The 27,247-nt window shown below is 48.3% G+C and overlaps 1 protein-coding gene and 1 non-coding gene across 3 annotated transcripts in view; both read right to left on the reverse strand.

The window, feature by feature from the left end:
- Positions 1–3,390: 3,390 nt before the first annotated feature.
- The window catches only part of LOC134930246 (pantothenate kinase 2, mitochondrial-like), a 34,315-nt gene continuing 10,458 nt past the window's right edge, over positions 3,391–27,247 (reverse strand). For both annotated transcript variants that reach the window (XM_063925323.1, XM_063925324.1), the window contains exons 3-7: positions 26,537–26,790; positions 26,184–26,360; positions 12,419–12,542; positions 5,524–5,649; positions 3,391–5,150 (exon numbers count right to left, since the gene is read on the reverse strand). In XM_063925323.1, the coding sequence (XP_063781393.1) occupies positions 5,085–5,150; positions 5,524–5,649; positions 12,419–12,542; positions 26,184–26,360; positions 26,537–26,790 (747 nt within the window). In that variant the 3' untranslated portion in view covers positions 3,391–5,084. The remainder of the gene's footprint in view (positions 5,151–5,523; positions 5,650–12,418; positions 12,543–26,183; positions 26,361–26,536; positions 26,791–27,247) is intronic.
- On the reverse strand, positions 10,484–10,604 carry LOC134932365 (U5 spliceosomal RNA). The gene has a single exon (XR_010179332.1). It is a non-coding gene; the product is annotated as a U5 spliceosomal RNA (small nuclear RNA).

The raw sequence follows: 27,247 nt of genomic DNA on the forward strand, positions 1-27,247 counted from the left end.
ATTCAATTCGTCTGATTCAGGAAAAACTACAGGTAGTTTTTTCAGACCCCACATAATACCCCTTTTTGTGGTACATGCAGTATCAGAGATATGTAAAGCCTCCTTCATTGCCGTGATCATATAACGTGTGGCCCTACTGGAAAATACGTTTGTTTCTTCACCGTCGACACTAGATTCGGTGTCCGTGTCTGTGTCGACCGACTGAGGTAAAGGGCGTTTTACAGCCCCTGACGGTGTCTGAGACGCCTGTACAGGTACTAACTGATTTTCCGGCCGTCTCATGTCGTCAACTGATTTTTGTAATGTGCTGACATTATCACGTAATTCCATAAATAAAGCCATCCATTCCGGTGTCGACTCCCTAGGGGGTGACATCACCATTACCGGCAATTGCTCCGCCTCCACACAAACATCGTCCTCATACATGTCGACACACACGTACCGACACACAGCAGACACACAGGGAATGCTCTTATCGAAGACAGGACCCCACTAGCCCTTTGGGGAGACAGAGGGAGAGTTTGCCAGCACACACCCAAGCGCTATAAATATATAGGAACAACCCTATAGAAGTGTGGTCTCCCTTATAGCAGCTTAATATATATCAAAAACGCCAAAAAAAGTGCCCCCCCCCTCTCTTTTTTACCCTGTTTCTGTAGTGCAGTGCAGGGGAGAGTCCTGGGAGCCTTCCTCGCAGTGGAGCTGAGCAGGAAAATGGCGCTGTGTGCTGAGGAGATAGGCCCCGCCCCCTATTTCGGCGGGCTCTTCTCCGGAGTTTGTGAGACCTGGCAGGGGTTAAATACATCCATATAGCCCCAAGGGCTATATGTGATGTATTTTTTAGCCAGAACAAGGTATTCTCATTGCTGCCCAGGGCGCCCCCTGCAGCGCCCTGCACCCTCCGTGACCGCTGGTGTGAAGTGTGTGACAACAATGGCGCACAGCTGCAGTGCTGTGCGCTACCTCATGAAGACTGAAAAGTCTTCTGCCGCTGGTTTCTGGACCTCTTCGCTTTTCGGCATCTGCAAGGGGGTCGGCGGCGCGGCTCCGGGACCGGACTCCATGGCTGGGCCTGTGTTCGATCCCTCTGGAGCTAATGGTGTCCAGTAGCCTAAGAAGCCAATCCATCCTGCACGCAGGTGAGTTCACTTCTTCTCCCCTAAGTCCCTCGTTGCAGTGAGCCTGTTGCCAGCAGGACTCACTGAAAATAAAAAACCTAAAAACTTTTTCTAAGCAGCTCTTTAGGAGAGCCACCTAGATTGCACCCTGCTCGGACGGGCACAAAAACCTAACTGAGGCTTGGAGGAGGGTCATAGGGGGAGGAGCCAGTGCACACCACCTGATCCTAAAGCTTTATTTTTGTGCCCTGTCTCCTGCGGAGCCGCTAATCCCCATGGTCCTGACGGAGTCCCCAGCATCCACTAGGACGTTAGAGAAATATATGTTTCCAGGACGGCTGGAGTCAGAAAATCTGACTCGCTGTTTATCCTGTATGCACACAACAAGCTGGGTGCTCCTGCTTCTAAGCAGACTATTGCTCGTTGGATTTGTAGTACAATTCAGCTTGCACATTCTGTGGCAGGCCTGCCACAGCCAAAAATCTGTAAATGCCCACTCCACAAGGAAGGTGGGCTCATCTTGGGCGGCTGCCCGAGGGGTCTCGGCTTTACAACTTTGCCGAGCAGCTACTTGGTCAGGAGCAAATACGTTTGTAAAATTCTACAAAATTGATACCCTGGCTGAGGAGGACCTGGAGTTCTCTCATTTGGTGCTGCAGAGTCATCCGCACTCTCCCGCCCGTTTGGGAGCTTTGGTATAATCCCCATGGTCCTTACGGAGTCCCCAGCATCCACTAGGACGTTAGAGAAAATAAGAATTTACTTACCGATAATTCTATTTCTCGTAGTCCGTAGTGGATGCTGGGCGCCCATCCCAAGTGCGGATTGTCTGCAATACTGGTACATAGTTATTGTTACCAAAAAATCGGGTTATTGCTGTAGTGAGCCATCTTTTCTAGAGGCTCATCTGTTATCATGCTGTTAACTGGGTTTAGATCACGAGTTATACGGTGTGATTGGTGTGGCTGGTATGAGTCTTACTCGGGATTCAAAATCCTTCCTTATTGTGTACGCTCGTCCGGGCACAGTATCCTAACTGAGGCTTGGAGGAGGGTCATAGGGGAGGAGCCAGTGTACACCAGGTAGTTCTAAAGCTTTACTTTTGTGCCCAGTCTCCTGCGGAGCCGCTATTCCCCATGGTCCTTACGGAGTCCCCAGCATCCACTACGGACTACGAGAAATAGAATTATCGGTAAGTAAATTCTTATTTTCGTATTGTCACGGTAAGAAATCATAAATTATGTCCTTTGCATGCACACTGGATCGGAATGGCACATGCGCGCCCTCTGCTGGCAGCTTCCAGCAACTGTCATCATTAATTTCTACAGGCAGGTCAAGCTCCCGTGGCTCTCACTGCCACCAATGAGGGGCAACATGATGCTGTCTTTTAGACCTTTGGGTAGTTTGCTTAGGTAGGTGCTGCTTTTCCCAACACAGGGTTCTGTGCTCTTTGGGATGTGGGATTTTGAAAGGCAGGTGTCATGGTAGAAGGAGTGCTATGGAGGAATTTGAATGGCGTTTGATGCGAGGGTACCAGCAGCCACGTTAGCACAGATCTCAGTGGAGCTCTGCCAGAGGACTCTAATCGGCCGATGTCCAGCACTCGGAGCTGGTCCCTGTGCACACACTGTGCAGTTACACAGCTGCTGTATGGGCCATGCAACACAAATCTTAAGAGCTCTATTTAAGTCTATGGCTCCAGCAACTATACTGACAATTTATGTTATGTTAGTACAGGGTGAGTGAAGGCATCTGGGTAATCTGGGCTATCTGAAATATAACTGAGGAAATGGCTTACTATTGGTAGAGTAGAAATGGAGGACCTATTGTATATTATTTGCCTATAATGGCAGGATGAAAAGGAACCTACACATCCACCCACTTTGTTTCATGTACAGTAATATATTCAGTGCTTAGTAGATGGGAACAAGAGCTGTTATCCAAACATAATGGTTCATTTTTGTACCATTCTTTCCTATCTAAAATGAAATATTGTATGCGTCATGTGCGGAGGATTAGGAGGGCAAGAGAAAGGGACAGTCAGACAAAGGGGGAATGAGAGAGATAAGAATTGTGATGTTACGGAGAAAGACAAGGGGGGGAAGGGAGGGGGGGGGAAGAGACTCGCGGGAAAGAGAAGAGAGTGACGGGGGAATAGCCGGAGAGATAGGAAGTGGGCAGGAAGAGAGGTGGAGAAGAATCCTGCCGAGGCCAGGTACCACAGCTAGCGACGCGTCTAATACTAGTATATACACAGAAACAAGAGAGGCGATTAGCGTTCAGAAACAAGCTGTCATTTTATTATAAATGTATAAAATAAGGTTGTCCAGTAATAAAAAGACAAAGTAATTAGAAGTACAGGACGAGCTGGTCATAGTTACCGCAGGATATATCTTCATATAAGAGACAAGTCCATCTCCCGGCTAATAAACCATTCCGCTGCCAACGCGACATCTACTATACATTATATAGAACAAGAGACAGAACACAACCTGCATCCCAAGAGGTGTAAGCGTTCGAGGCTCGGTCACACATGCGTATTGCGGAGGTGCTTCCTCGCAGTTTCCACGTGCTGCACTTCTACCAATACAATCATCGTTATTTTTAATGCAATGGTGGAAATTAACTCTTATCGTCCGATAACAAATCCACAGATGAGAGGTAACAGAACCCTTGCTGCGACACCACAATGATGTCAGACTACTATACACAACCTATACAGTAAGGAGAACAAAAACAGACAATGTAATATTTGCAGGAACTGCGCTGTACACATCTCTGCATGTTGGTAAAGCTCCTCCTCTTGGATATATTAATAAATGACGGGAAACGTACTTTTCTCTTTGGTACAGATAAGTGCATACAGCATTTCCCAAAATATGCAAATGCCCAAATAAAAGGTTCATACAATTACATAAGGTCATCGCACTACTTTAATCAGGTAATACAGCATACATCCTCTAGGACAGGATGTCAAGTATTTACTATCGCCTGCCAATGCGCTTTGTGATGTGTACCCATCACCTACACACAGAGGCAGCTGACCATCTGTGGGATGGAACCATAGATGCAGGTTACCGGTATTGGGGAGTGAACCGATCGGCTGCACACCAATATGGTTTCAGTATACGCTATGGCAGACTCCCCTGTGCCCCACAGGAAGGTCCCTGGTGTATGACGGGGCACAATATGGCACCGGTATAACGGCTTTAGACGGATGCACATTACCACCACCTCCAGGTGGTATTATGGCTCCTGTAGGGTGCACACGGCACAATGTATGGCGAGACTCCGTGTCATCCTCCCATAGACAGTAACGAGCACGTGACACCTGCACACAACAATATTCAACTACTGAGATTGCAGAGGCATGAGGCACTCGCTGCCTCACACTGCATTATGTCACTAGTAAATATTGGTATGGCCGACGAGGACCAAAATATACAGTATATACAAAAAAAAACACCACAATATAATACATGCATACAATGGACACTTTGGGTTCTGCAACAGAATGAGCAAATGGTAAAAATAAAATACTGGCATCGTAGAGACTTCGGTCTCTAGAAGAGCCATGAAAACATACAAACCTTATACAATATATAAACATTCAAACATGGCAAACTATGTAAGTGGCACTGGATTCCCTCTATAAACCCCTCAGAGGTCGTTCAGCAGTTTCCCCGTATACAGTGATGACCCTGTACAGCGACACACACGCCAAGGGCAGAAATTGCATAGAGGTAGAGATCAAGGTTCAGTATCAGTCTCTAGGTGGCTCCGCAAAGGAAAATAAATATATACACGCAAGGTTTATATTCACACTGTGCCCTGCTGTGCACTGACCTACATACACATTATATATATATATATATATATATACACACACACACACATATACATACACAACTGGAACATTAGCTATAGGCTTCTTCACCAAACCTTTGGCACAGAATGGATGTTATTTTATATGGCTTCAGCGGGCGCTGTGGTCACTAACTCCAGCAGTGCACCAACCGCTCCAAAGTAGCCCTACAGAGGAGAGGAGAGAACAGTGCTCAGTACAATGGTTTATGTACGGTGTTAGTAAATGAGGTCACCAGGGAATGTTAGCTTGGTGACATAAGACAATAAACAGGACTAGTGACACAAAGGGGTAGATGTATGAAGCGGTGAAAAGAGTGGAGAAGTGAGCCAGCGGAGAAGATACCCATGGCAACCATAAGCAGCTACATTTAATTTTATATAATGCACCTGATAAATGTTACTTCAAAAGCTAAGTGGTTGCTATGGGCAACTTCTACACTGGCTCACTGCTCCACTCTTTTCACCCACAGTCTCTTGTCCCACCCTTACCCCAGGCTCACATCTCACATGCCGGGTTCGGGGGGCCCTAACATCTTACCTCATGCTCCATGAAGAGGGCTTTCAGCTGACCCTTAGACCAATACTCCAGCGCATAAGCCAGGAGCTTCATGGAAATGGTATTAATCCGCAGGAAGTTGCCCACAAACACCACTCGGTTAATGTTCTGTTAGAAGCAAAAGGAAAGTGTCACGGTGTATATAGATAACACGTTTCTCTGATGGTTAGGAGATACAGCAAACCATTATCACCTCATCCTTATCATTTAGACTAGGAATGCAGCCTCGCAAACAGACTCAGAGAATGAACCATGATATCGGCTGTGCTGCCTAGGCTTCATCTGTGCATGGACAAACAGGCGGTATGTAGTATTTGTATTATGGTAAGAGAAGTACTTTGCATTCGCGACAGCCATACAAGCCTGACATAGCAGTGTCTGGTCACTAGAGGGCGCAGGAAAAGACGAGGGACCTCTGTTCTCTCATAGCCCTGTACAATGCTGCTTGACTTAGATGCTACAAGGCAGCACTGTAAAGAAGCTGAGAGCTCAGAGTCAACTAGGGCATCAGCCAGAAGACAGACCTTGTAATGACGTAGCCTTTATTAGACCACAAGCCCCAGCATGCACTACCAACAACACATGCAGCTGCAAAATACATTGTAGGGAAGACGACGGAGCTGCTGGTAGGTGTTAGCCTGGTAACCTGCCATCGATCAGGGGACAAATAAAATATACTGCAGTGATGGAGACCGGACGCTCCAGTCTTACTCTGCTGGTGATCTCAGATTTACAATGCGGTGTCTTTACAAGTAAAAGGTGTCCAGCTTATTGGACTCCTTACATGTTGCCTCCATAAGAATAAGACACACAAGCAGACTCTGCTGGTGAAAATATCTATATTCTGTGTGCAACTGCGGCTGTATCTGCATATGAAATGCTACGTTACAGTGTTTTCCAGAAAAAAAAAAACAGTGACACTGTAAGGTACGCATGCAGATACAGGCACAGATGCACACAGAATATAGGCATGCCGCAAATCATTTTGATCAGCAGAGTCTGCCTGTGCGTCTTATCCTCATAGCGATGCAAATAATAGGATTTTGGTACTTACCAGGTAAATCCTTTTCTTTGAATCCATAGGGGGCACTGGAGTACTCTTGGGATATGGGCGGCGTAGCAGAACAAAGGCACTGAATATTTAAATTTAGAACTCTCCACCCCTCCATATCCCTAGAGTACCTCAGTGTACGAACCCAGTGTTTTTACTGAGCGAACTACTATAGAGAGGTTGACAATGGAGAATTCCTATAACATAACGGACAACAACAAAGTTGACCCATAACGTTAGTGTCAACTAAACAGTTGACAGCATAACCGATAGACCTTTATAGTTTGAACCAATCGGTTAAAATGTGTTACCATAAGCTCCTTTGAGCTTAATACAAACCAGGTAAAACGTGTTACCCTAAGCTCCTCTGAGCTTAAAACAACCCAGGTAAAACTGCTCTGGGTGGGCGTCCAGTGCCCCCTATGGATTCAAAGAAAAGGATTTACCTGGTAAGTACCAAAATCCTATTTTCTTTTTCATCCACTAGGGGTCACTGGAGTACTCTTGGGACGTACCAAAGCTTCCCTCGTGGGCGGGAGAGCTGTTGGACACTTGTAACAGTAGGCAGCCAAAGCTAGATGCTGATGCCGCAACCATTCATAACGTGTAAACGTGCACAAACGTGGTGCACTGAAGGCTATGTAGCCGCGTCGTAGACGCTCCACGACCCGCTGGGTCTGACATTCCCACAGAACCTGTGGGATGAGCTATTACTGACGTAGGCGATTGTAACTTAGCCTTAAAGTAAGCATGACTTGTAGTCATTATTATCCCACTGGATAATGTCTGCTGAGAAACTGGCTAACCCCAGTTGGCAGCATTATAGAGAACAAACAACGTATCCGTATCACGTACTGTAGACGTTCGGAACATATATAAACGCGTAATGCGTGTACCACATTCAGAATTCTAGAATGTGCTGTCAACACAGGAACCACTATTGGTTTATTGATGTGAAGAATAAGAAAGCGGAATTCGTCCGAAGATCTGCTTTGTCATGAGAAAACTCAAATACGGTGGCTTGGAATACAAGGCACCCAAATATGAAAACAAAACCCTTGCCGAAGCTAAGGCTAGAAGAAAAATGTCTTCTTAATCCCCATTTATTGTAAGGGTTCAAAATATGAAAACTGTAAGAAATCTGAACCCAACCTCAAGTCACCTGGCGCTGTAGGTGGGATAAATGGAGGCTGCACTTTGATGACACCTTGTAGAAAGGTGTGTACAGACGCAATAGAGTCAAACGTCTTTGAAAATAAGTTGACCACACAGATACCTGCACCCTCAGTGCAGATAAACGCAGTTTTCCATCCCACCCCGTTTAACAGAATACGGGTAACTTGAAGGATGATGTCGGAAACTTCCGAGCTTTACCACCTATGTAAGCACACCAAATTTTGTAATAATGAGCTGCCTTAAGCGGCTTACTAGCTCGTAACATGGTTGGTATAATACTGTAATGCCCTATTTCTTTTCTTAAGAGGGCGGTCTGAACCCTCACCCCGTCAACCGCAGCTGCGGTACATAGGTAATAGGTACATAGGTAACTATGGGTAAAAGAACGTTCCCTGTTGTAACAGGCTGGACGTATTATGAGCGGGCCAAGATCGTGTGCAAGTATTCCTTGGAGATTCGAGAAGCAAGCTCTCCGAAACCCATGAGATATCACTAGTATGACTGTGACGAACTGTCTTATGATCCGTTTTGGCAACGGAGAGAGCAGCGGAAAATGGTGGAGCCAGATACACGATGCTGAATGACCACACGAATGTGAGAGACTCCACCGCCACTGCCCTTGTGATCTGTTGTTTTGTACACATACTGAGCTTTTGTAATTGTGGCGAGATGCCATCATGTATACCTGAGGGTAACCCCCTTCTGTGGACTCACATATGAAACACCTCTGGATTTAATGTCCAGTTTTCAGGATCTAAATCCTGACGGGTGAGATCATCTATCTAACAGATGTCCACTCACGGAATGAACCCCGTTGACATTATCACATAATGGTGTTCTGGGCAATTGAGGATTCGAGTTACCTGCCGCATTGCCATGCGGCTTCTTGGTTCTCCCTGGTTGTTGTGTATGCAACTCCCGTTGCGTTGTCTGACTGTTGGTCAGACTGAAAGCGAAGCATGTAGTGCATTGTAAAATGCACGGAGTTCCAGGACATTTATCGACAGCAATCTGTCGTGATCCGTTTCAGAACCTCTGTCGCTGATCTTTTTTAACTACAACTCCTGAACCTCTGAGACTCTCGTCCAGATTATATACACCCTCGCCCCTCTGTGGGAAACGCGAGTGAAGGCCGGCGAACTAAATCGCTTTGAAACACATCATTATTCTTAACAGGCGAATACAGCAATGTACCGCTAGTGTGCGTGTTTTGCACTAATTACTAGATGTACATTTGTTCTTGCTGGTGTAGTAGGTAAATGTCTTCGATTTACCGTATTTATAATCTTACCTAGGAATTGACGTCGTTTAGACGGAATTAGATGCGATTATTTTTGAACTTGATCTGCCACCGCAGTATACATTAGTAGCGCAAGTTAAAGGAACTTTGTTGAGACAGAGTTCTTATGAGCAGATCGTCTAAGTATGGAACGATTGTCACTGGCAGGTCTCTGAGATGAGCCATCATCACCAACATCACTTTGGTAAATACCCGAGGCGTTGACAAGAAGCCAAATGGTAGACCTGAAATGGTTAATGGTTGTGGCGTTTTGCAAACGCTAGAACCTGTGATGACCAAACCGGAATGGGTAAATACGCATTGTGAAGATCAAGTGAAATTATGCAATTTTGTGGCTCCAATAGGCAAATACTAACCGCAGAAAATCCATTTTCAAACTGCATTAAGTGACTTGCTGATTGAGACTGCGACGGAGCTGTCTGGTTTTGTTACCCCAAACAGAGGGGAATAAGTAACCCTGACTCTGTTGGTGTACTACTGCCTGGTTATAAAGACAGCTGAAAACTAGCAGAGACTAAATGGCAACCTGCCAAACCGTTCGACAGAGGCAGTCTTATCCTTTAATCTGTAAATAGCTGAGACATCCATGAGTTGATGTCTGGAAACCCCGCAAATGTAACGTGTAAAGACGCGCTTCCACATTGGAAAATGGAGATGGCCTAAGAGGTCATCAAGCCACTGGCTTGCTGACTGTAGCGTCCTGTCGTTACAAGGCGTGACTGTTTTGTACCACCGCCTTGAAAAAACTGAAGTCTAAAGGGATTAAACGCCGGCACAAGTATTTCCGTTTTGATACTGGATGCGGTAATGGCTGAATATCAAATTTAGGACCAAACAAGCTCTGGCCTTGTCGCGCTTAAACTAGCGACGATGAAAAGTGAGAATCGAAGTAACCGGCGTTAGCAGAAGCTTTACAGATATACTCTGCAGCTTCTTTTAACAGTTTATTGTTTCCATACATAGTCTAGTGACCCAAATGTATCTTGGGTCTTTATAATGTTTGACACAGACGCATTTACCAATGGCGGATCGCGTCATTTTGGAAACGATTAAATAGTGGTTAGAGTCTACTTAGTCTCTGTAAAAACGTAGACATTGACTCACTGGGCCGCACTATCTGAGTGCTGGACTAATGTACCCTTCTCACTCGTAGTTATCGGTGTGAGATTTGACATAGAATCGTGCATTAAATTATAAGACCAGTTAAATAAACACCCTGGTACCCAAAGGGAAATTGGCCCTTTGGAAAGACTGTCCTTCGTTAGTGCTGGTGGAGTAACTTCCGAGACTCCGTTACCGCTCTTTTAATTTGAATTGCCAATGCAATTTTTAGTCTGCGCTAGAGCCTTACTCGCTATGCAGACAGACACCACAATAGCCAACGGACAGACACTTGCACGACTTATTGAAGTTATTATCATATATATATTTTATTGCTGAAAAGCATATTTATATGAAACTCATGGTTGTTTCTCTCAACGGAAATCTGTAGTAAAAAGCGAAAGCTTTATTCGATCTGAAGAGAAACCAGAGTATTCTTTATGTGAAAAGCAATTCACATGGGCATGTGAAACCCGAACCAAATTCCCACTAACACCCCTGCGCCTCTGGTGGCTTAGAGATGTAGGGCAGGAATGTTCCAGAATTACAAACTGGAAAAACAACAGGAAGCATGTTAAAATGGCCCCTTTGCCATGCTGACTGTGATAATCACCTGAACAAGTTACAATTGTTCAGTGTTAATATAGCCTCTTCTACAGTATAATCACAGTATGGGTACAACACATGCTCTATGAATAAATATATATATATATATATATATATATATATATATATATATATATAGGCTCAATAGCCTATGATAATTACAGACATTAATATATATATGCTCAATAGGCTATTATACAGCATTAATATAGGCTCAATAGCCTATTTGATAATTACAGATATTAATATATAGGCTCAATAGCCTATTATACAGTGATAATCACATACATTAATATAGGCTCAATAGCCTATTATACAGTGATCATCACAGATATTAATATATATAGGCTCAATAGCCTATTATACATGATAATCATTAATATTCTGATATCACAGGACAGGTTATAATACATGTCTGCATTATTTACTGTCACCTCTGGCTGCATATATAACTGCTGTTTATATATGTATTTTACATACCCGTTCAGCAGTGAGTCGCCCGATTCCACCGCCCCCCTTCCCCCCTGTAACACTGTGTCTTCTCAGGAACAGCCGGGAAGACTTGCAGGGAGGCTTGCAGGGAGGCTGGCATCTGCGGTGCTGGGCGGTCGGACGGAGCAGCGGCCCGGTTGTCACCCTGTTAACGCTGTTAGTGAGCGTCTGCGGGAGGATGTTGTCGGCCGGACGGAGCGGCTGGGACGGGCGGACGTAGCGCTGCCGTCTGGAGCGAGTCTCAGACGTAGCGGCTGGGCGCTGTGGCGGGCGGTGCGTGGAAGCGGCATTCACTGTGACCCACCTAGCGGGGCGGCAGCCTGCGCTGACCGCCCCGTTCCCCAGCTTACCTTCCTCCTATTCAAGGCTGCGACGGGGCTTCTCTGTGTAAGCTCCGTCCAGCTTTCAAGTCATCTTGTTCCTGGCTGCGACGGGGCTTCTTTCTGTAAGCTCCGTTCAGCTTGTTCCTGGCTGTGACGGGGCTTCTTCTGTAAGCTCCGTCCAGCTCGTCTTTGATAACTTCTTGCTGGCTGTGACGGGGCTTCTTTATGTAAGCTCCGTCCAGCTCTTTGATCATTTCTTCCTGGCTGTGACGGGGCTTCTTTCTGTAAGCTCCGTCCAGCTGTTGCAGGAGACAGTGGGCTGCCTGTGGCTGTGAGGGTGCTCTTTGTGAGGACCGACACGCCATGCGCTGCCTTGCAGCGGCACCATCCCGGACCCATGTTTTTCCAGAAACTGGGAAGGGATGTGCTAAGTGTAAAATTAAAAAAAAAATCAAAATGAAAAATTAATAAATCTTCCATCCAAGTGTGGGAATCCCACAAGCCGATGTTAGTGCTTTGAGCACAGAAAAAACACTGGGTTCGTACACTGAGGTACTCTAGGGATATGGAGGGGTGGAGAGTTCTAAATTTAAATATTCAGTGCCTTTGTTCTGCTACGCCGCCCATATCCCAAGAGTACTCCAGTGACCCCTAGTGGATGAAAAAGAAAAGACACATATTTGGCAAAAACAAAAAAGGACGCTCAACGTTAGCAGAGCTGCCAGAGAACTGCTAGCTCACCCGCGCCTAGCATCTCGCCTGGCGTGATGTACTGAGGCCTCATCTGTGACGCCATTATCACGCCCTGTCAGCCAATACAAGACCTACCTCGTTTAATGCACACATCCGGGCTAAGGAACCAATGTTGTTGGTTATGGTGATCAGTGTTGCCCTGGCCAGGTCTTCTTTGCTGACCAGATCTCTCTTCTCCTTGCTCATCATGTTGCCAAAGCTGGTAAGGAAGGAGAAGCGTTACTCAGTATGCGTTCCCCCAGGAGCATTATTATACCATATAAGAGGCACAGGAAGTATAGAACGGCCACACGTGTGAAGATCCTGCCACTGGGGATCAATGTCCGGACTACACGATGAAGGGGCCACAAAAGCGGAGATTCAGCCATCCGGATCCCTGGACTGCACACTTGGGACAACAGCTTTTTCTTCTGCAATTACCAACGTGCCCCATACAACAATTTTGCTAGGATCATCATGGGGGATTGCACAATGCCATTTCACAACGACTGTCTGTTAGCTCCTGTGGTGTGCTGCTCAAAGGGGGTCATTCCGAGTTGATCGTAGCTGTGCTAAATTTAGCACTGCTACGATCTTCTTCCCTGACATGCGGGGGGACGCCCAGCACAGGGCTAGTCCGCACCGCAAGTCAGTCCGCCCCCCCTTGCAGAAGTGACAAGGCATCGCACAGCGGCGATGCCTTTGCACTTCAAGAGTAGCTCCCGACCAGCGCAGCTTTAGCGTGCTAGCCGGGAGCTTCTCCTCGCCCCGCAGCGACGTCACGCAGTCGCTGCGGCCCGCCCCCGTTCGGCCCGGCCACGCCTGCGTTGGCCGGACCAAACCCACGAAACGGTGGCCAAACGCCGCCGTTCCGCCCCCTCCCGCCCAGCGATCGCCTCTGCCTATCAATCAGGCAGAGGCGATCGCATCCCTGCTACGGCCTTCCCCTGCGCACTACGGCCCCAGCGCATGCGCAGCAGGGACCCGTTCGCGCTGCTGCGTTAAAACGCAGCGAGCGAACGGGTCAGAATGATCCCCAAAGTACAGGAAATTCACCTACATCATGTGCAGTACACCCGAAACTGCTACCGGGGAGCACATCATGGATAATTTACCTTTCTTCTCATTTAAAGCTTATGCATATGATAGTTCCCCTCACGCGCTATTTCAGGTTACATACTCAACAATAAAAATGTAATACCACCCAATAGAGATGTCACACACAGGGACAGCGCCGGGTATTAACACAGTTCCTCAGGACAGAAAAGTTCCATACTGGTGAGACACAGTAGTACATCTGCAGAAGAAGGACATGGGTCTTTAGGTCGACAGTAAGTAACATGACAAAAGGTTGACATGAGTTTTTCATGTATTTTTTTAATTTTTTTTTTACTTTTTCATACTTTACGATCCACGTGGACTACAACTGGGAACGGTAATCTGTGCCGAGCGCAGCAGTAGAGGAGCGAGGCCCCTTGCCCGAAGCTGTGAGGGAACATGGTGCACAAATTGGGGTTCCCGGTCATTGTACGCAGAAACGACACCAAAAAAAGTAAAAAATAACCTCATGTCGACCTAGAGTCCCTGTCAACCTAGAAACCATTTCAACCTACTTACTGTCGACCAACTGTGGTCAACTTAGACACTGTCGACCTAAATCTAATCTACCCAACATACCACACCCCATGGGGATATGGTCAGCACACCGGCATTTAGGGTGCAGTCAGCCGCAACAGGGTAAGGCTGCGGGGAGGCAGGGTTAGGGATAGGCACTAAGCGGGGAGAGTTAGGGGGAGGGCTGTGGGGTCTTCTGAGTGCCAGGATCCTGAGACCATTCCAGCACATGGATTACAGCTCCGTGCTCGGCACATTTATAAGGGACGACATCTGACTGATACAGACTTCTGTCTCCATAACAGGGTTCTGCACCTCTAGTATTGTGAGGCCAGCAGGCTGTTTCTAGCAGTATCCTCCATAGCTTCAGAGCTGCTTCTTGCAATGCTTATAGAGCAGAGAATGTAACCGCACCAACCAAATGGGCCTTACATTCCTGACAAATACACGGTATACATGTGTGTATAGAATGGCTGGGAGCTGCACCCTAGGGGATTAATATGAAACCTACAAACAGGAGTGAAGCAAAAGAAAAATCTCCAAACCTCCAGAAACCCCTAATGGGACACACTCAGTCACACAGCTCCTATCACATGTATGGAGTTAAAAATAGGATTTTAATACCTACCGGTAAATCCTTTTCTCCTAGTCCGTAGAGGATGCTGGGGACTCCAAAAGGACCATGGAGTATAGACAGGATCCGCAGGAGACATGGGCACACTATAAAACTTTTACTGGGTGTGAACTGGCTCCTCCCTCTATGCCCCTCCTCCAGACCTCAGTTATAGGAACTGTGCCCAGGGGAGACGGACATTTCGAGGAAAAGGATTTTTGTTAAACTAAGCGTGAGATACATACCAGCTCACACCACAAACACACTGTACAACCGGATTAGCAGGAATACCAGATAACAGTATGAACGAAAAAACAGCAACAAGCTGAACATTACCGATACACAACCGTCGTGTAACCGAAAACAAAAACCAACAATACAACTGCAAGTAACAGTACGCACTGGGATGGGCGCCCAGCATCCTCTACAGACTAGGAGAAAATAAGAATTTACTCACCGGTAATTCTATTTCTCGTAGTCCGTAGTGGATGCTGGGAACTCCGTAAGGACCATGGGGAATAGACGGGCTCCGCAGGAGACTGGGCACTCTAAGAAAGAATTAGGACTACTGGTGTGCACTGGCTCCTCCCTCTATGACCCTCCTCCAGACCTCAGTTAGGGAAACTGTGCCCGGAAGAGCTGACACAACAAGGAAAGGATTTGGAATCCCGGGTAAGACTCATACCAGCCACACCAATCACACCGTACAACTCGTGATAACTATACCCAGTTCACAGTATGAATAACAACTGAGCCTCACTGAACAGATGGCTCACAACAATAACCCTTTAGTTAGGCAATAACTATTTACAAGTATTGCAGACAATCCGCACTTGGGACGGGCACCCAGCATCCACTACGGACTACAAGAAATAGAATTACCGGTGAGTAAATTCTTATTTTCTCTGACGTCCGAGTGGATGCTGGGAACTCCGTAAGGACCACGGGATTATACCAAAGCTCCCAAACGGGCGGGAGAGTGCGGATGACTCTGCAGCACCGAATGAGCAAACTCAAGGTCCTCCTCAGCCAGGGTATCAAACTTGTAGAATTTTGCAAACGTGTTTGATCCCGACCAGGTAGCAGCTCGGCAAAGTTGTAAAGCCGAGACTCCTCGGGCAGCCGCCCAAGAAGAGCCCACCTTCCTCGTGGAATGGGCTTTTACTGATTTAGGATGCGGCAGTCCAGCCGCAGAATGTGCAAGTTGAATCGTGGAGCAGATCCAGCGAGCAATAGTCTGCTTAGAAGCAGGAGCACCCAGCTTGTTGGGTGCATGCAGGATAAACAGCGAGTCAGTCTTTCTGACTCTAGCCGTCCTGGAAACATAGATTTTCAGGGCCCGGACTACGTCCAGCAACTTGGAAGCCTCCAAGTCCCGAGTAGCCGCAGGCACCACAATAGGTTGGTACAAATGAAACGATTACACCACCTCAGGGAGAAATTGGGGACGAGTCCTCAATTCTGCTCTGTCCATATGGAAAATCAGATAGGGGCTTTTACAGGACAAAGCCGCCAATTCTGACACCCGCCTAGCCGAAGCCAAGGCCAAAAGCGTGACCACTTTCCACGTGAGATATTTTAATTCCACGGTCTGAAGTGGCTCAAACCAATGTGATTTTAGGAAATCCAACACAACGTTGAGATCCCAAGGTGCCACTGGGGGCACAAAAGGGGGCTGAATATGCAGCACTCCCTTAACAAACGTCTGAACTTCAGGCAGTGAAGCCAGTTCTTTTTGAAAGAAAATAGATAGGGCCGAAATCTGGACTTTAATGGATCCCAATTTTAGGTCCATAGTCACTCCTGACTGTAGGAAGTGCAGAAATCGACCCAGCTGAAATTCTTCTGTGGGGGCCTTCATAGCCTCGCACCAAGCAACATATTTTCGCCATATGCGGTGATAATGTTTTGCCGTCACATCCTTCCTAGCTTTTATCAGCATAGGAATGACTTCAACCGGAATGCCCTTTTCCATCAGGATCCGGCGTTCAACCGCCATGCCGTCAAACGCAGCCGCGGTAAGTCTTGGAACAGACAGGGCCCCTGCTGTAGCAGGTCATGTCTGAGAGGCAGAGGCCAAGGGTCCTCTGAGATCATTTCTTGTAGTTCCGGGTACCAAGTCCGTCTTGGCCAATCCGGAATGATAAGTATAGTTCTTACTCCTCTCTTTCTTATTATCCTCAGCACCTTTGGTATGAGAGGAAGAGGAGGGAACACATAAACCGACTGGTACACCCACGGTGTCACTAGAGCGTCCACAGCTATCGCCTGAGGGTCCCTTGACCTGGCGCAATATCTTTTTAGCTTTTTGTTGAGGCGGGACGCCATCATGTCCACCTGTGGCCTTTCCCAACGATTTACAATCAGCTGGAAGACTTAGTCCCCACTCTCCCGGGTGGAGGTCGTGCCTGCTGAGGAAGTCTGCTTCCCAGTTGTCCACTCCCGGAATGAACACTGCTGACAGTGCTATCACGTGATTTTCCGCCCATCGGAGAATCCTTGTGGCTTCTGCCATTACCATCCTGCTTCTTGTGCCGCCCTGTCGGTTTACATGGGCGACCGCCGTGATGTTGTCTGACTGAATCAGCACCGGCTGGTTTTGAAGCAGGGGTCTTGCCTGACTTAGGGCATTGTAAATGGCCCTTAGTTCCAGAATATTTATGTGTAGGGAAGCCTCCTGACTCGACCATTGTCCTTGGAAGTTTCTTCCCTGAGTGACTGCCCCCCAACCTCGGAGGCTTGCATCCGTGGTCACCAGGACCCAGTCCTGTATGCCGAATCTGCGGCCCTCGAGAAGATGAGCACTCTGCAGCCACCACAGCATAGACACCCTGGCCCTCGGGGACAGGGTGATCAGCCGATGCATCTGAAGATGCGATCCGGACCACTTGTCTAACAGATCCCACTGAAAGATCCTTGCATGGAACCTGCCGAATGGAATTGCCTCGTAAGAAGCTACCATCTTTCCCAGGACTCGCGTGCAGTGATGCACCGACACCTGTTTTGGTTTCAGGAGTTCTCTGACCAGAGATGATAACTCCTTGGCCTTCTCCTCCGGGAGAAACACCTTCTTCTGTTCTGTGTCCAGAATCATACCCAGGAACAGCAGACGCGTCGTAGGAACCAGCTGCGACTTTGGAATATTCAGAATCCAGCCGTGCTGTTGTAGCACTTCCTGAGATAGTGCTACTCCGACCAACAAGTGCTCCCTGGACCTCGCCTTTATCAGGAGATCGTCCAAGTACGGGATAATTATAACTCCCTTCTTTCGAAGGAGTATCATCATTTCGGCCATTACTTTGGTAAATACCCTCGGTGCCGTGGACAGACCAAACGGCAACGTCTGGAATTGGTAATGGCAGTCCTGTACCACAAAACGGAGGTACACCTGGTGAGGTGGGTAAATGGGGACATGCAGGTAAGCATCCTTGATGTCCAGTGATACCATGTAATCCCCCTCTTCCAGGCTTGCAATAACCGCCCTGAGCGATTCCATTTTGAACTTGAACTTCCTTATATAAGTGTTCAAGGATTTCAAATTTAGAATGGGTCTCACCGAACCGTCTGGTTTCGGTACCACAAACATTGTGGAATAGTAACCCCGTCCCTGTTGAAGGAGGGGAACTTTTATTATCACCTGCTGGAGGTACAGCTTGTGAATTGCCGCCAGCACTACCTCCCTGTCCTGGGGAGTAGCTGGCAAGGCTGATTTGAGGTAACGGCGAGGGGGAGACGTCTCGAATTCCAGCTTGTATCCCTGAGATACTACTTGTAGAACCCAGGGATCCACCTGTGAGCGAACCCACCGGTCGCTGAAGTTCCGGAGACGGGCCCCCACCGCACCTGGCTCCACCAGTGGAGCCCCAGCGTCATGCGGTGGATTTAGTGGAAGCAGGGGAGGATTTTTGTTCTTGGGAACTGGCTGTATGGTGCAGCTTTTTCCCTCTACCCCTGCCTCTGGGCAGAAAGGAAGCGCCTTTAACCCGCTTGCCTTTCTGGGGCCGAAAGGACTGTACCTGATAATACGGTGCTTTCTTAGGCTGTGAGGGAACCTGAGGTAAAAATGTCGACTTCCCAGCTGTTGCTGTGGAAACGAGGTCCGAGAGACCATCCCCAAACAATTCCTCACCCTTGTAAGGCAAAACCTCCATGTGCCTTTTAGAATCCGCATCACCTGTCCACTGCCGAGTCCATAATACTCTCCTGGCAGAAATGGACATTTCATTAATTCTAGATGCCAGCCGGCAAATATTCCTCTGTGCATCTCTCATATATAAGACTACGTCTTTAATATGCTCTATGGTTAGCAATATAGTGTCCCTGTCAAGGGAATCAATGTTATCAGACAGGGAATCAGACCACGCTGCTGCAGCACTGCACATCCATGCTGAAGCAATAGCAGGTCTCAGTATAGTACCTGAGTGTGTATATACAAACTTCAGGATAGCCTCCTGCTTTCTATCCGCAGGCTCCTTTAAGGCGGCCGTATCCTGAGACGGCAGTGCCACCTTTTTTGACAAGCGTGTGAGCGCTTTATCCACCCTCGGGGATGTCTCCCAACGTAACCTGTCCTCTGGCGGGAAAGGGTACGCCATCAGTAACTTTTTAGAAATCACTAGTTTCTTATCTGGGGAAGCCCACGCTTCTTCACACACTTCATTCAACTCATCTGATGGGGGAAAAACCACTGGTTGCTTTTTCTCCCCAAACATAATACCCTTTTTAGTGGTACCTGGGTTAATGTCAGAAATGTGCAACACATTTTTCATTGCCGTAATCATGCAACGGATGGCCCTAGTGGAATATACATTAGACTCGTCATCGTCGACACTGGAGTCAGACTCCGTGTCGACATCTGTGTCTGCCATCTGAGGTAGCGGCCGTTTTTGAGCCCCTGATGGCTTTTGAGACGCATGGGCAGGCACTGGCTGAGAAGCCGGCTGTCCCACAGCTGTTATGTCATCGAACCTTTTATGTAAGGAGTTGACACTGTCGTGTAAAACCTTCCACATATCCATCCACTCTGGTGTCGACCCCGCAGGGGGTGACATCACATTTATCGGCACCTGCTCCGCCTCCACATAAGCCTCCTCATCAAACATGTCGACACAGCCATACCGACACACCGCATACACACAGGGAACGCTCTGAATGAGGACAGGACCCCACAAAGTCCTTTGGGGAGACAGAGAGAGAGTATGCCAGCACACACCACAGCGCTATATAATCAGGGATTTACACTACACAAAGTGATTTTCCCTATAGCAGCTATATAAATACAGTTTGCGCCTAAATTTAGTGCCCCCCCTCTCTTTTTTACCTTTTGAGCCTGGAAACTGCAGGGGAGAGCCTGGGGAGCTGTCTTCCAGCGGAGCTGTGAAGAGGAAATGGCGCCAGTGTGCTGAGGGAGATAGCCCCGCCCCCTTCTCGGCGGGCTTCTCCCGCTCTTTTATTAATATTATGGCAGGGGATTTTTGCACATATATAGTTTATTAGACTATATTATGTGCTGTTTGCCAATTTAAGGTACTCTAATTGCAGCCCAGGGCGCCCCCCCCCAGCGCCCTGCACCCATCAGTGACCGGAGTATGTGGTGTGCATAGGGAGCAATGGCGCACAGCTGCAGTGCTGTGCGCTACCTTAATGAAGACCGGAGTCTTCAGCCGCCGATTTCCAGGACGTTCTTCTTGCTTCTGGCTCTGCAAGGGGGACGGCGGCGCGGCTCTGGGACCGGACGACCGAGGCTGGGCCTGTGTTCGATCCCTCTGGAGCTAATGGTGTCCAGTAGCCTAGAAGCCCAAGCTAGCTGCAAGCAGGTGGGTTCGCTTCTCTCCCCTAAGTCCCTCGTAGCAGTGAGTCTGTTGCCAGCAGATCTCACTGAAAATAAAAAAACCTAAAAAATACTTTCTTTACTAGAAGCTCAGGAGAGCCCCTAGTGTGCAACCAGCTCGAGCCGGGCACAGATTCTAACTGAGGTCTGGAGGAGGGTCATAGAGGGAGGAGCCAGTGCACACCAGTAAGAGTGCCCAGTCTCCTGCGGAGCCCGTCTATTCCCCATGGTCCTTACGGAGTTCCCAGCATCCACTAGGACGTCAGAGAAAATGATTTACAGGTAGATATTAAAATCCTATTTTCTCTTACGTCCTAGAGAATGCTGGGGACTCCAAAAGGACCATGGGGGTCTATAGCAAAGCTCCAGAACGGGCGGGAGAGTGTGGACGACTCTGCAGCACCGACTGAGCAAACATGAGGTCCTCATCAGCCAGGGTATCAAACTTGTAGAACTTAGCAAAAGTGTTTGAACCCGACCACGTAGCTGCTCGGCAAAGTTGAAGTGCCGAGACCCCTCGGGCAGCCGCCCAAGATGAGCCCACCTTCCTGGTAGAATGGGCATTTACCGACTTCGGCAACGGCAACCCAGCCGAAGAATGAGCGTGCTGAATCGTATTACAAATCAAGCGTGCAATAGTCTGCTTGGAAGCAGGATTTCCAATCTTGTTGGAGGCATACAGGACAAACAGAGCCTCCGTTTTCCCAACGAGAGCCGTCCTGGCGACATAAATTTTCAAAGCTCTCACGACATCAAAAGAGATTTTGGCACTGCCACAGCATCCGTAGCCACAGGTACCACAATAGGTTGATTTATGTGAAACAAAGAAACCACCTTCGGCAGACATTGTTGACGAGTCCTCAATTCCGCTCTATCCACATGGAAAATCAAATATCGGCTCTTGTGAGACAAAGCCGCCAATTCTGACACCCGTCTGGCGGACGCTAAGGCCAAAAGCATGACCACTTTCCAAGTGAGAAATTTTAACTCAACCTTTCGCAAAGGTTCAAACCAGTGAGACATAAGAAACTGTAACACCACTTCAAGATCCCACGGTGCCACGGGTGGCACAAACGGAGGATGGATATGCAGCACTCCCTTCACGAAAGTCTGAACTTCAGGAAGGGCAGCCAATTCTTTTTGAAAGAAAATAGATAAAGCCGAAATCTGCACTTAGATGGAACCCAATTTCAGGCCTGCATCCACGCCTGCCTGCAAAAAATGGAGGAAACGACCCAGGTGAAACTCCTCCGCAGGAGCTTATTTGGCTTCACACCACGACACATATTTTCTCCAAATACGGTGATAATGCTTCGCCGTGACCTCCTTTCTAGCCTTAAGGAGAGTGGGGATGACTTAGTCGGGAATACCTTTACGAGCTAGGATTTGGCGTTCAACCTCCACGCCGTCAAATGGAGCCACGGCAAGTCCGGAAATACGCATGACCCCTGCAGTAACAGGTCCTCTCTGAGAGGAAGCGGCCAAGGATCTTCTATGAGCAATTCCTGAAGATCCGGATACCAGGCCCTCCGTGGCCAATCTGGAACGACGAGTATTGCCTGAACCCTTGTTCGTCTTATGATCCTCAACACTCTTGGAATGAGAGGAAGAGGAGGGAACACATACACCGACTGAAACACCCACGGAGTTACCAGGGCGTCCACTGCACTGGCTTGGGGGTCTCTTGACCTGGAACAATACCTCGGAAGCTTCTTGTTGAGGCGAGACGCCATCATGTCTATTTGAGGAATTCCCCAACGCCTTGTCACTTCTGCAAATACCTCTTGATGAAGGGCCCACTCTCCTGGATTGAGATCGTGTCTACTGAGGAAGTCTACTTCCCAGTTGTCCACGCCCGGAAGGAAGACTGCTGACAGAGCACTCACATGATGTTCCGCCCAGCGGAGAACTCTTGTGGCCTCCACCATTGCCGCTCTGCTCTTTGTTCCGCCCTGGCGGTTTACGTACACCACCGCTGTTATGTTGTCCGACTGAATCAGGACAGGTAGACCTTGAAGAAGGTTTTTCGCTTGCAGAAGGCCGTTGTAAATGGCTCTTAACTCCAGAACATTTATGTGGAGACAAGATTCCTGGCTTGACCATTTTCCCTGGAAACTTCTTCCTTGTGTGACTGCACCCCAGCCTCGGAGACTTGCATCTGTGGTCAGCAGGACCCAATCCTGGATTCCGAACCTGCGTCCCTCTAGAAGGTGAGAACTTTGCAGCCACCACAGGAGAGAAATTCTGGTCCTGGAAGATAGACTTATTTTCCGGTGCATGTGCAGGTGAGACCCGGACCATTTGTTCAGCAGGTCCCACTGAAACACCCGGGCATGAAACCTGCCAAACGGAATGGCTTCGTAAGCCGCAACCATCTTCCCTAGCACTCGAGTGCATTGATGAATCGACACACTTGCCGGTTTCAGAATCTCCTTGACCATGGTCTGGATTTCCAGAGCTTTTTCCGCCGGAAGAAACACTCTCTGTAGTTCCGTGTCTAGGATCATGCCCAAGAAGGGCAGCCGAGTTGTCGGGATCAACTGAGACTTTGGCAAATTTAGATTCCAACCATCATGTTGCAGAACCGTGAGGGAGAGTTCCACATTTCTTAGCAACTGCTCTTTTGATCTCACCTTTATCAGGAGATCGTCCAAGTACGGGATAATTGTGACACCCTGCTTGCGTAGGAGTACCATCATTTCCGCCATCACCTTGGTGAAGACCCTCGGGGCTGTGGAAAGCCCAAACGGCAACGTCTGAAATTGGTAATGACAATCCTGCACCGCAAATCTCAGGAAGGCCCGATGAGGAGGATATATCGGGACGTGTAAGTAGGCATCTTTTATGTCGACTGACGCCATAAAATCCCCCCCTTCTAGGCTGGAGATCACAGCTCAAAGAGATTCCATCTTGAACTTGAAAGTTTTCAAGTATGGATTGAGGGATTTTAGGTTCAGGATCGGTCTGACCGAGCCGTCCGGCTTTGGCACAACAAAGAGGCTCGAATAGAATCCTTCCCCCTGTTGGGACGGGGGAACCGAGACAATGACCCTCTGTTGACACAGCTTTTGTATCGCAGCATTTACTACTTCTCTTTCTGGAATAGAAACTGGCAAGGCTGATTTGAAAAAGCAGCAGGGGGGGGGGGGCATCTCATGAAACTCCAGTTTGTACCCCTGGGACACTATGTCTAAGACCCAAGGATCTAGGCCCGATTGAAACCAGACCTGACTGAAGATTCGGAGACGGCCCCACCGGCACGGACTCCCGTGGCGGAGCCCCAGCGTCATGCGGTGGACTTGGCAGAGGCGGGGGAGGACTTTTGGTCCTGGGGGCCAGACACAGCAGGCGACCTTTTTCCCCTTCCTCTACCTTTTGAAGCGAGGAAGGACGAGCCCCTTCCTTTTTTGTATGTATTAGGCCGAAAGGACTGCATCTGATAATGGGGCGCCTTTTTCTGTTGTGCGGGAACATAAGGAAGAAAAGATAACTTACCCGCAGTAGCGGTAGACACCAGGTCAGCAAGGCCGTCACCAAAGACACTACCTTTAAAAGGGAGAGCTTCCATAGCTTTCTTGGAATCAGCATCAGCATTCCATTGATGAATCCACAGCGCCCTCCTGGCCGAGACCGCCATGGCATTGGCCCTTGATCCCAAGAGGCCAATATACCTCGCCGCATCCTTTAAGTAAGCTGCAGCGCCCTTGATATAACCAAGAGTCAAAAGAATGTTATCCTTATCAAGGGTATCCATGTCAGATGCTAAATTATCAGCCCACTTAGCAATAGCACTACTCACCCACGCCGACGCCACGGCAGGCCTGAGGAGTGCACCCGTAGTGACGAAAATGGCCTTCAATGTTGTTTCCTGCTTGCGATCCGCCGGATCCTTGAGGGCAGCCGTGTCAGGAGACGGAAGCGCCACTTTTTTGGACAGTCGGGACAGAGCCTTGTCCACACTGGGAGACGACTCCCATGTCTCCCTGTCGTCAGAGGGGAAAGGATATGCCATAAAATTTCTCTTGGGAATCTGCCACCTTTTGTCAGGCGACTCCAAAGCCTTTTCACAAATAGCGTTCAGTTCATGAGAGGGGGGAAACGTCACCTCAGGATTTTTTCCCTTATACAAACAAACCCTCGTATCTGGGACAGTAGGCACTTCAGAAATATGTAAAACATCTTTAATAGCCACAATCTTGTACTGAATACTCTTAACCAATTTCAGATGTAAACTGGCCTCACTGAAGTCGACACTGGAATCAGAGTCTGTGTCAGTATCCGTATCTGCCATCTGGGTAAATTAACGTTTTTGTGACCCTGAGGGGGCCTGTACCTGAGACAAAGCGTCCTCCATGGATTTTCTCCTTGTACTTGTAAGGAGAGTGGAAGTAGAGAAAATGGCGCTGGTAAGCTGTGCGGCTAAGCCCCGCCCCTTCCCGGCGCGCTATAGTCCCGCTAAAATGTAAAATATTATACTGGCGGGGGTACATACACAGTGCCCAGGCACCCCTAATATGTATATTTGCCAGTGGAAAAAAGGCTCCAGTAACTTGCTGCCCAGGGTGCTCCCCCCCAGCGCCCTGCGAGTGCAGTTGGTGTGTGGGAGCATGGAGCACAGCGCAACCGCTGCGCTGTACCTCCGTCACTGAAGTCTTTTGTTCTTCTAATACTCACCCGGCTTCTTTCTTCTGGCTCTGTGACGGTGGTGACGGCGCGGCTCCGGGAACGAGCAGCTAGGCGCACCAAGTGATCGAACTCTCTGGAGCTAATGGTGTCCAGTAGCCAAAGAAGCAGAGCCCTTAACTCAGAAGAAGTAGGTTCTGCTTCTCTCCCCTCACTCCCACGAAGCAGGGAGCCTGTAGCCAGCAGGTCTCCCGGAAAATAAAAAAGCTAACAAAGTCTTTTCAGAGAAACTCTGTAGAGCTCCCCTAGTGTGTGTCCAGTCACTCCTGGGCACAGAATCTAACTGCAATCTGGGGGAGGGGCATAGAGGGAGGAGCCAGTTCACACCCAGTAAAAGTCTTATAGTGTGCCCATGTCTCCTGCGGATTCCGTCTATACCCCATGGTCCTTTTGGAGTCCCCAGCATCATCTAGGACGTAAGAGAAATAATCTTTACTGGATATGCATTCAAATGTGAACGCCAACTAATGACACCTATTACATTATCTACTGTCAGCGGCTGGAGATCATATGTTTATGTATACCCAATAACGATTACTCTAAAGGGCCCCATACACTAGAACGATAATGCCCGATTTCATCCGAATTTGGCAATCAGCCCGATATATCGGATGAAATCTGGCATTTTGGAGGTGTTTCCGATCCGATGCACGTTCCCATGAGCATCGGATCGGATCCTCCAGATTGGACGTGCTGCACTAGCGATCATGTCCGGCCCCGCAGGCATGGCTGGGATCGGCCAAGACACATCGTATGCAAAAAGGACAGCCTACGATGTGTCTTGGCCGATCCTGCCGCCCGGGAGGCTGCCGGAGTGATCGCCTGCGACATGGCGGTCGGACATGTGGCGTTAGTGTATGGGGCCCTTACCTCACTTCATACATCTAACAGAGAGTGCCCCATTAGGAAGTTCCTGAGGTTTGGAAATTCTCTTTTATTTCTCCCTATTGTTTTTATGCTTTCAGCTTACACAGCCACACAACGAGACCCTCTATAGCTGGGATACCAGGGGGCACCTGATGGACACTTCTCTTCACAGCAAGAACCACAGAAAAAGTAGGGAACAGGCAGGATTAGCAGGGGCACAACATAAGATGGCCGACAGCTTACTAGCACCATACCTGGAGGCCACCGCATAGCCCGGCAGTCCAAACCGCTCATAATCGCCTCCGTAAATATCACGTACGAGCTTATCCACTTTTGTGCTGTCTCCTAGAGCTGCCATTTCCATAGCCTCTTCAAACGTAGAACACCCAGTCAGGAGGCAGGAAAGCCCAAAAAACGTCCCTCCTCCGAGACTGAGGCGTGATCATACAAGAGAGTAAATAACATCGCTCAGTACTTGGGGAAATTACTTCACAGAACAACATTTAATGAGATTTAAACACTACACACATTATCCAATAAGCGGGAGAACTTCCCAGGTCACATGACCTGCAATGACCTATTCGCAATCATGCGTTCCTCTACACACCTGGTGCCGGTCACCCGCTTATAGTCGTCCTTGGAATATACAGCCAGGATGCTGACCCCGGACCCGATGTTCACTAGCAGCAACGGGTATGGGTTCTCCAGAGTGTATGGGATTTTCTGGCACTTCTCGGGGTCCTTCGGGTTCTCCAGGTAGAAACACTGGGACTGCCCGTTAAACCCGACAGAATCGATGAACAGAACCCCTCTGATAAGACAATCTAATTCATCAAGTTTGCAAAGTTGAAGGCCCCCGACCTGAGAATAAGATTTCACGAGTTAGATGAAAGTTTGCAGATCACAAAATGATGACTTGATGTGAATGAGCCCCCTTTGCCGAGAAGCAATGACGCTCCCGCAAGTTGGACGTACTGCGTACTGCATGTTCAGCATTTTTCCACCGACGCTTCATTTGATCTCAGAAAAGCAAAGACTACAACAATTAATATATACAATTCTCTGCGTATAGTACCTCATACATTGGTATAGTTAGAGAACACCACCGCCTTAATAAAATCCCTATACAATGTTCCTCGTCATGGGTCCTCTCACATACTTGCTGCAGTCACACTAGACAGCCCCTGAAGTCGCGCCATGCCATGGTGGAACTCCGTAGCACAAAGTGTCTTTTTTTTTTTTTTTTTGCAGGTTCTCTCCACAAAAATGCGTCTTAGACGCGGAGTAATGTAACAGGATGCACAAGCAGCTTCTGCTG

The sequence above is a fragment of the Pseudophryne corroboree genome, chromosome 1 (assembly GCF_028390025.1).
Source record: "Pseudophryne corroboree isolate aPseCor3 chromosome 1, aPseCor3.hap2, whole genome shotgun sequence".
NCBI lineage: Eukaryota > Metazoa > Chordata > Amphibia > Anura > Myobatrachidae > Pseudophryne > Pseudophryne corroboree.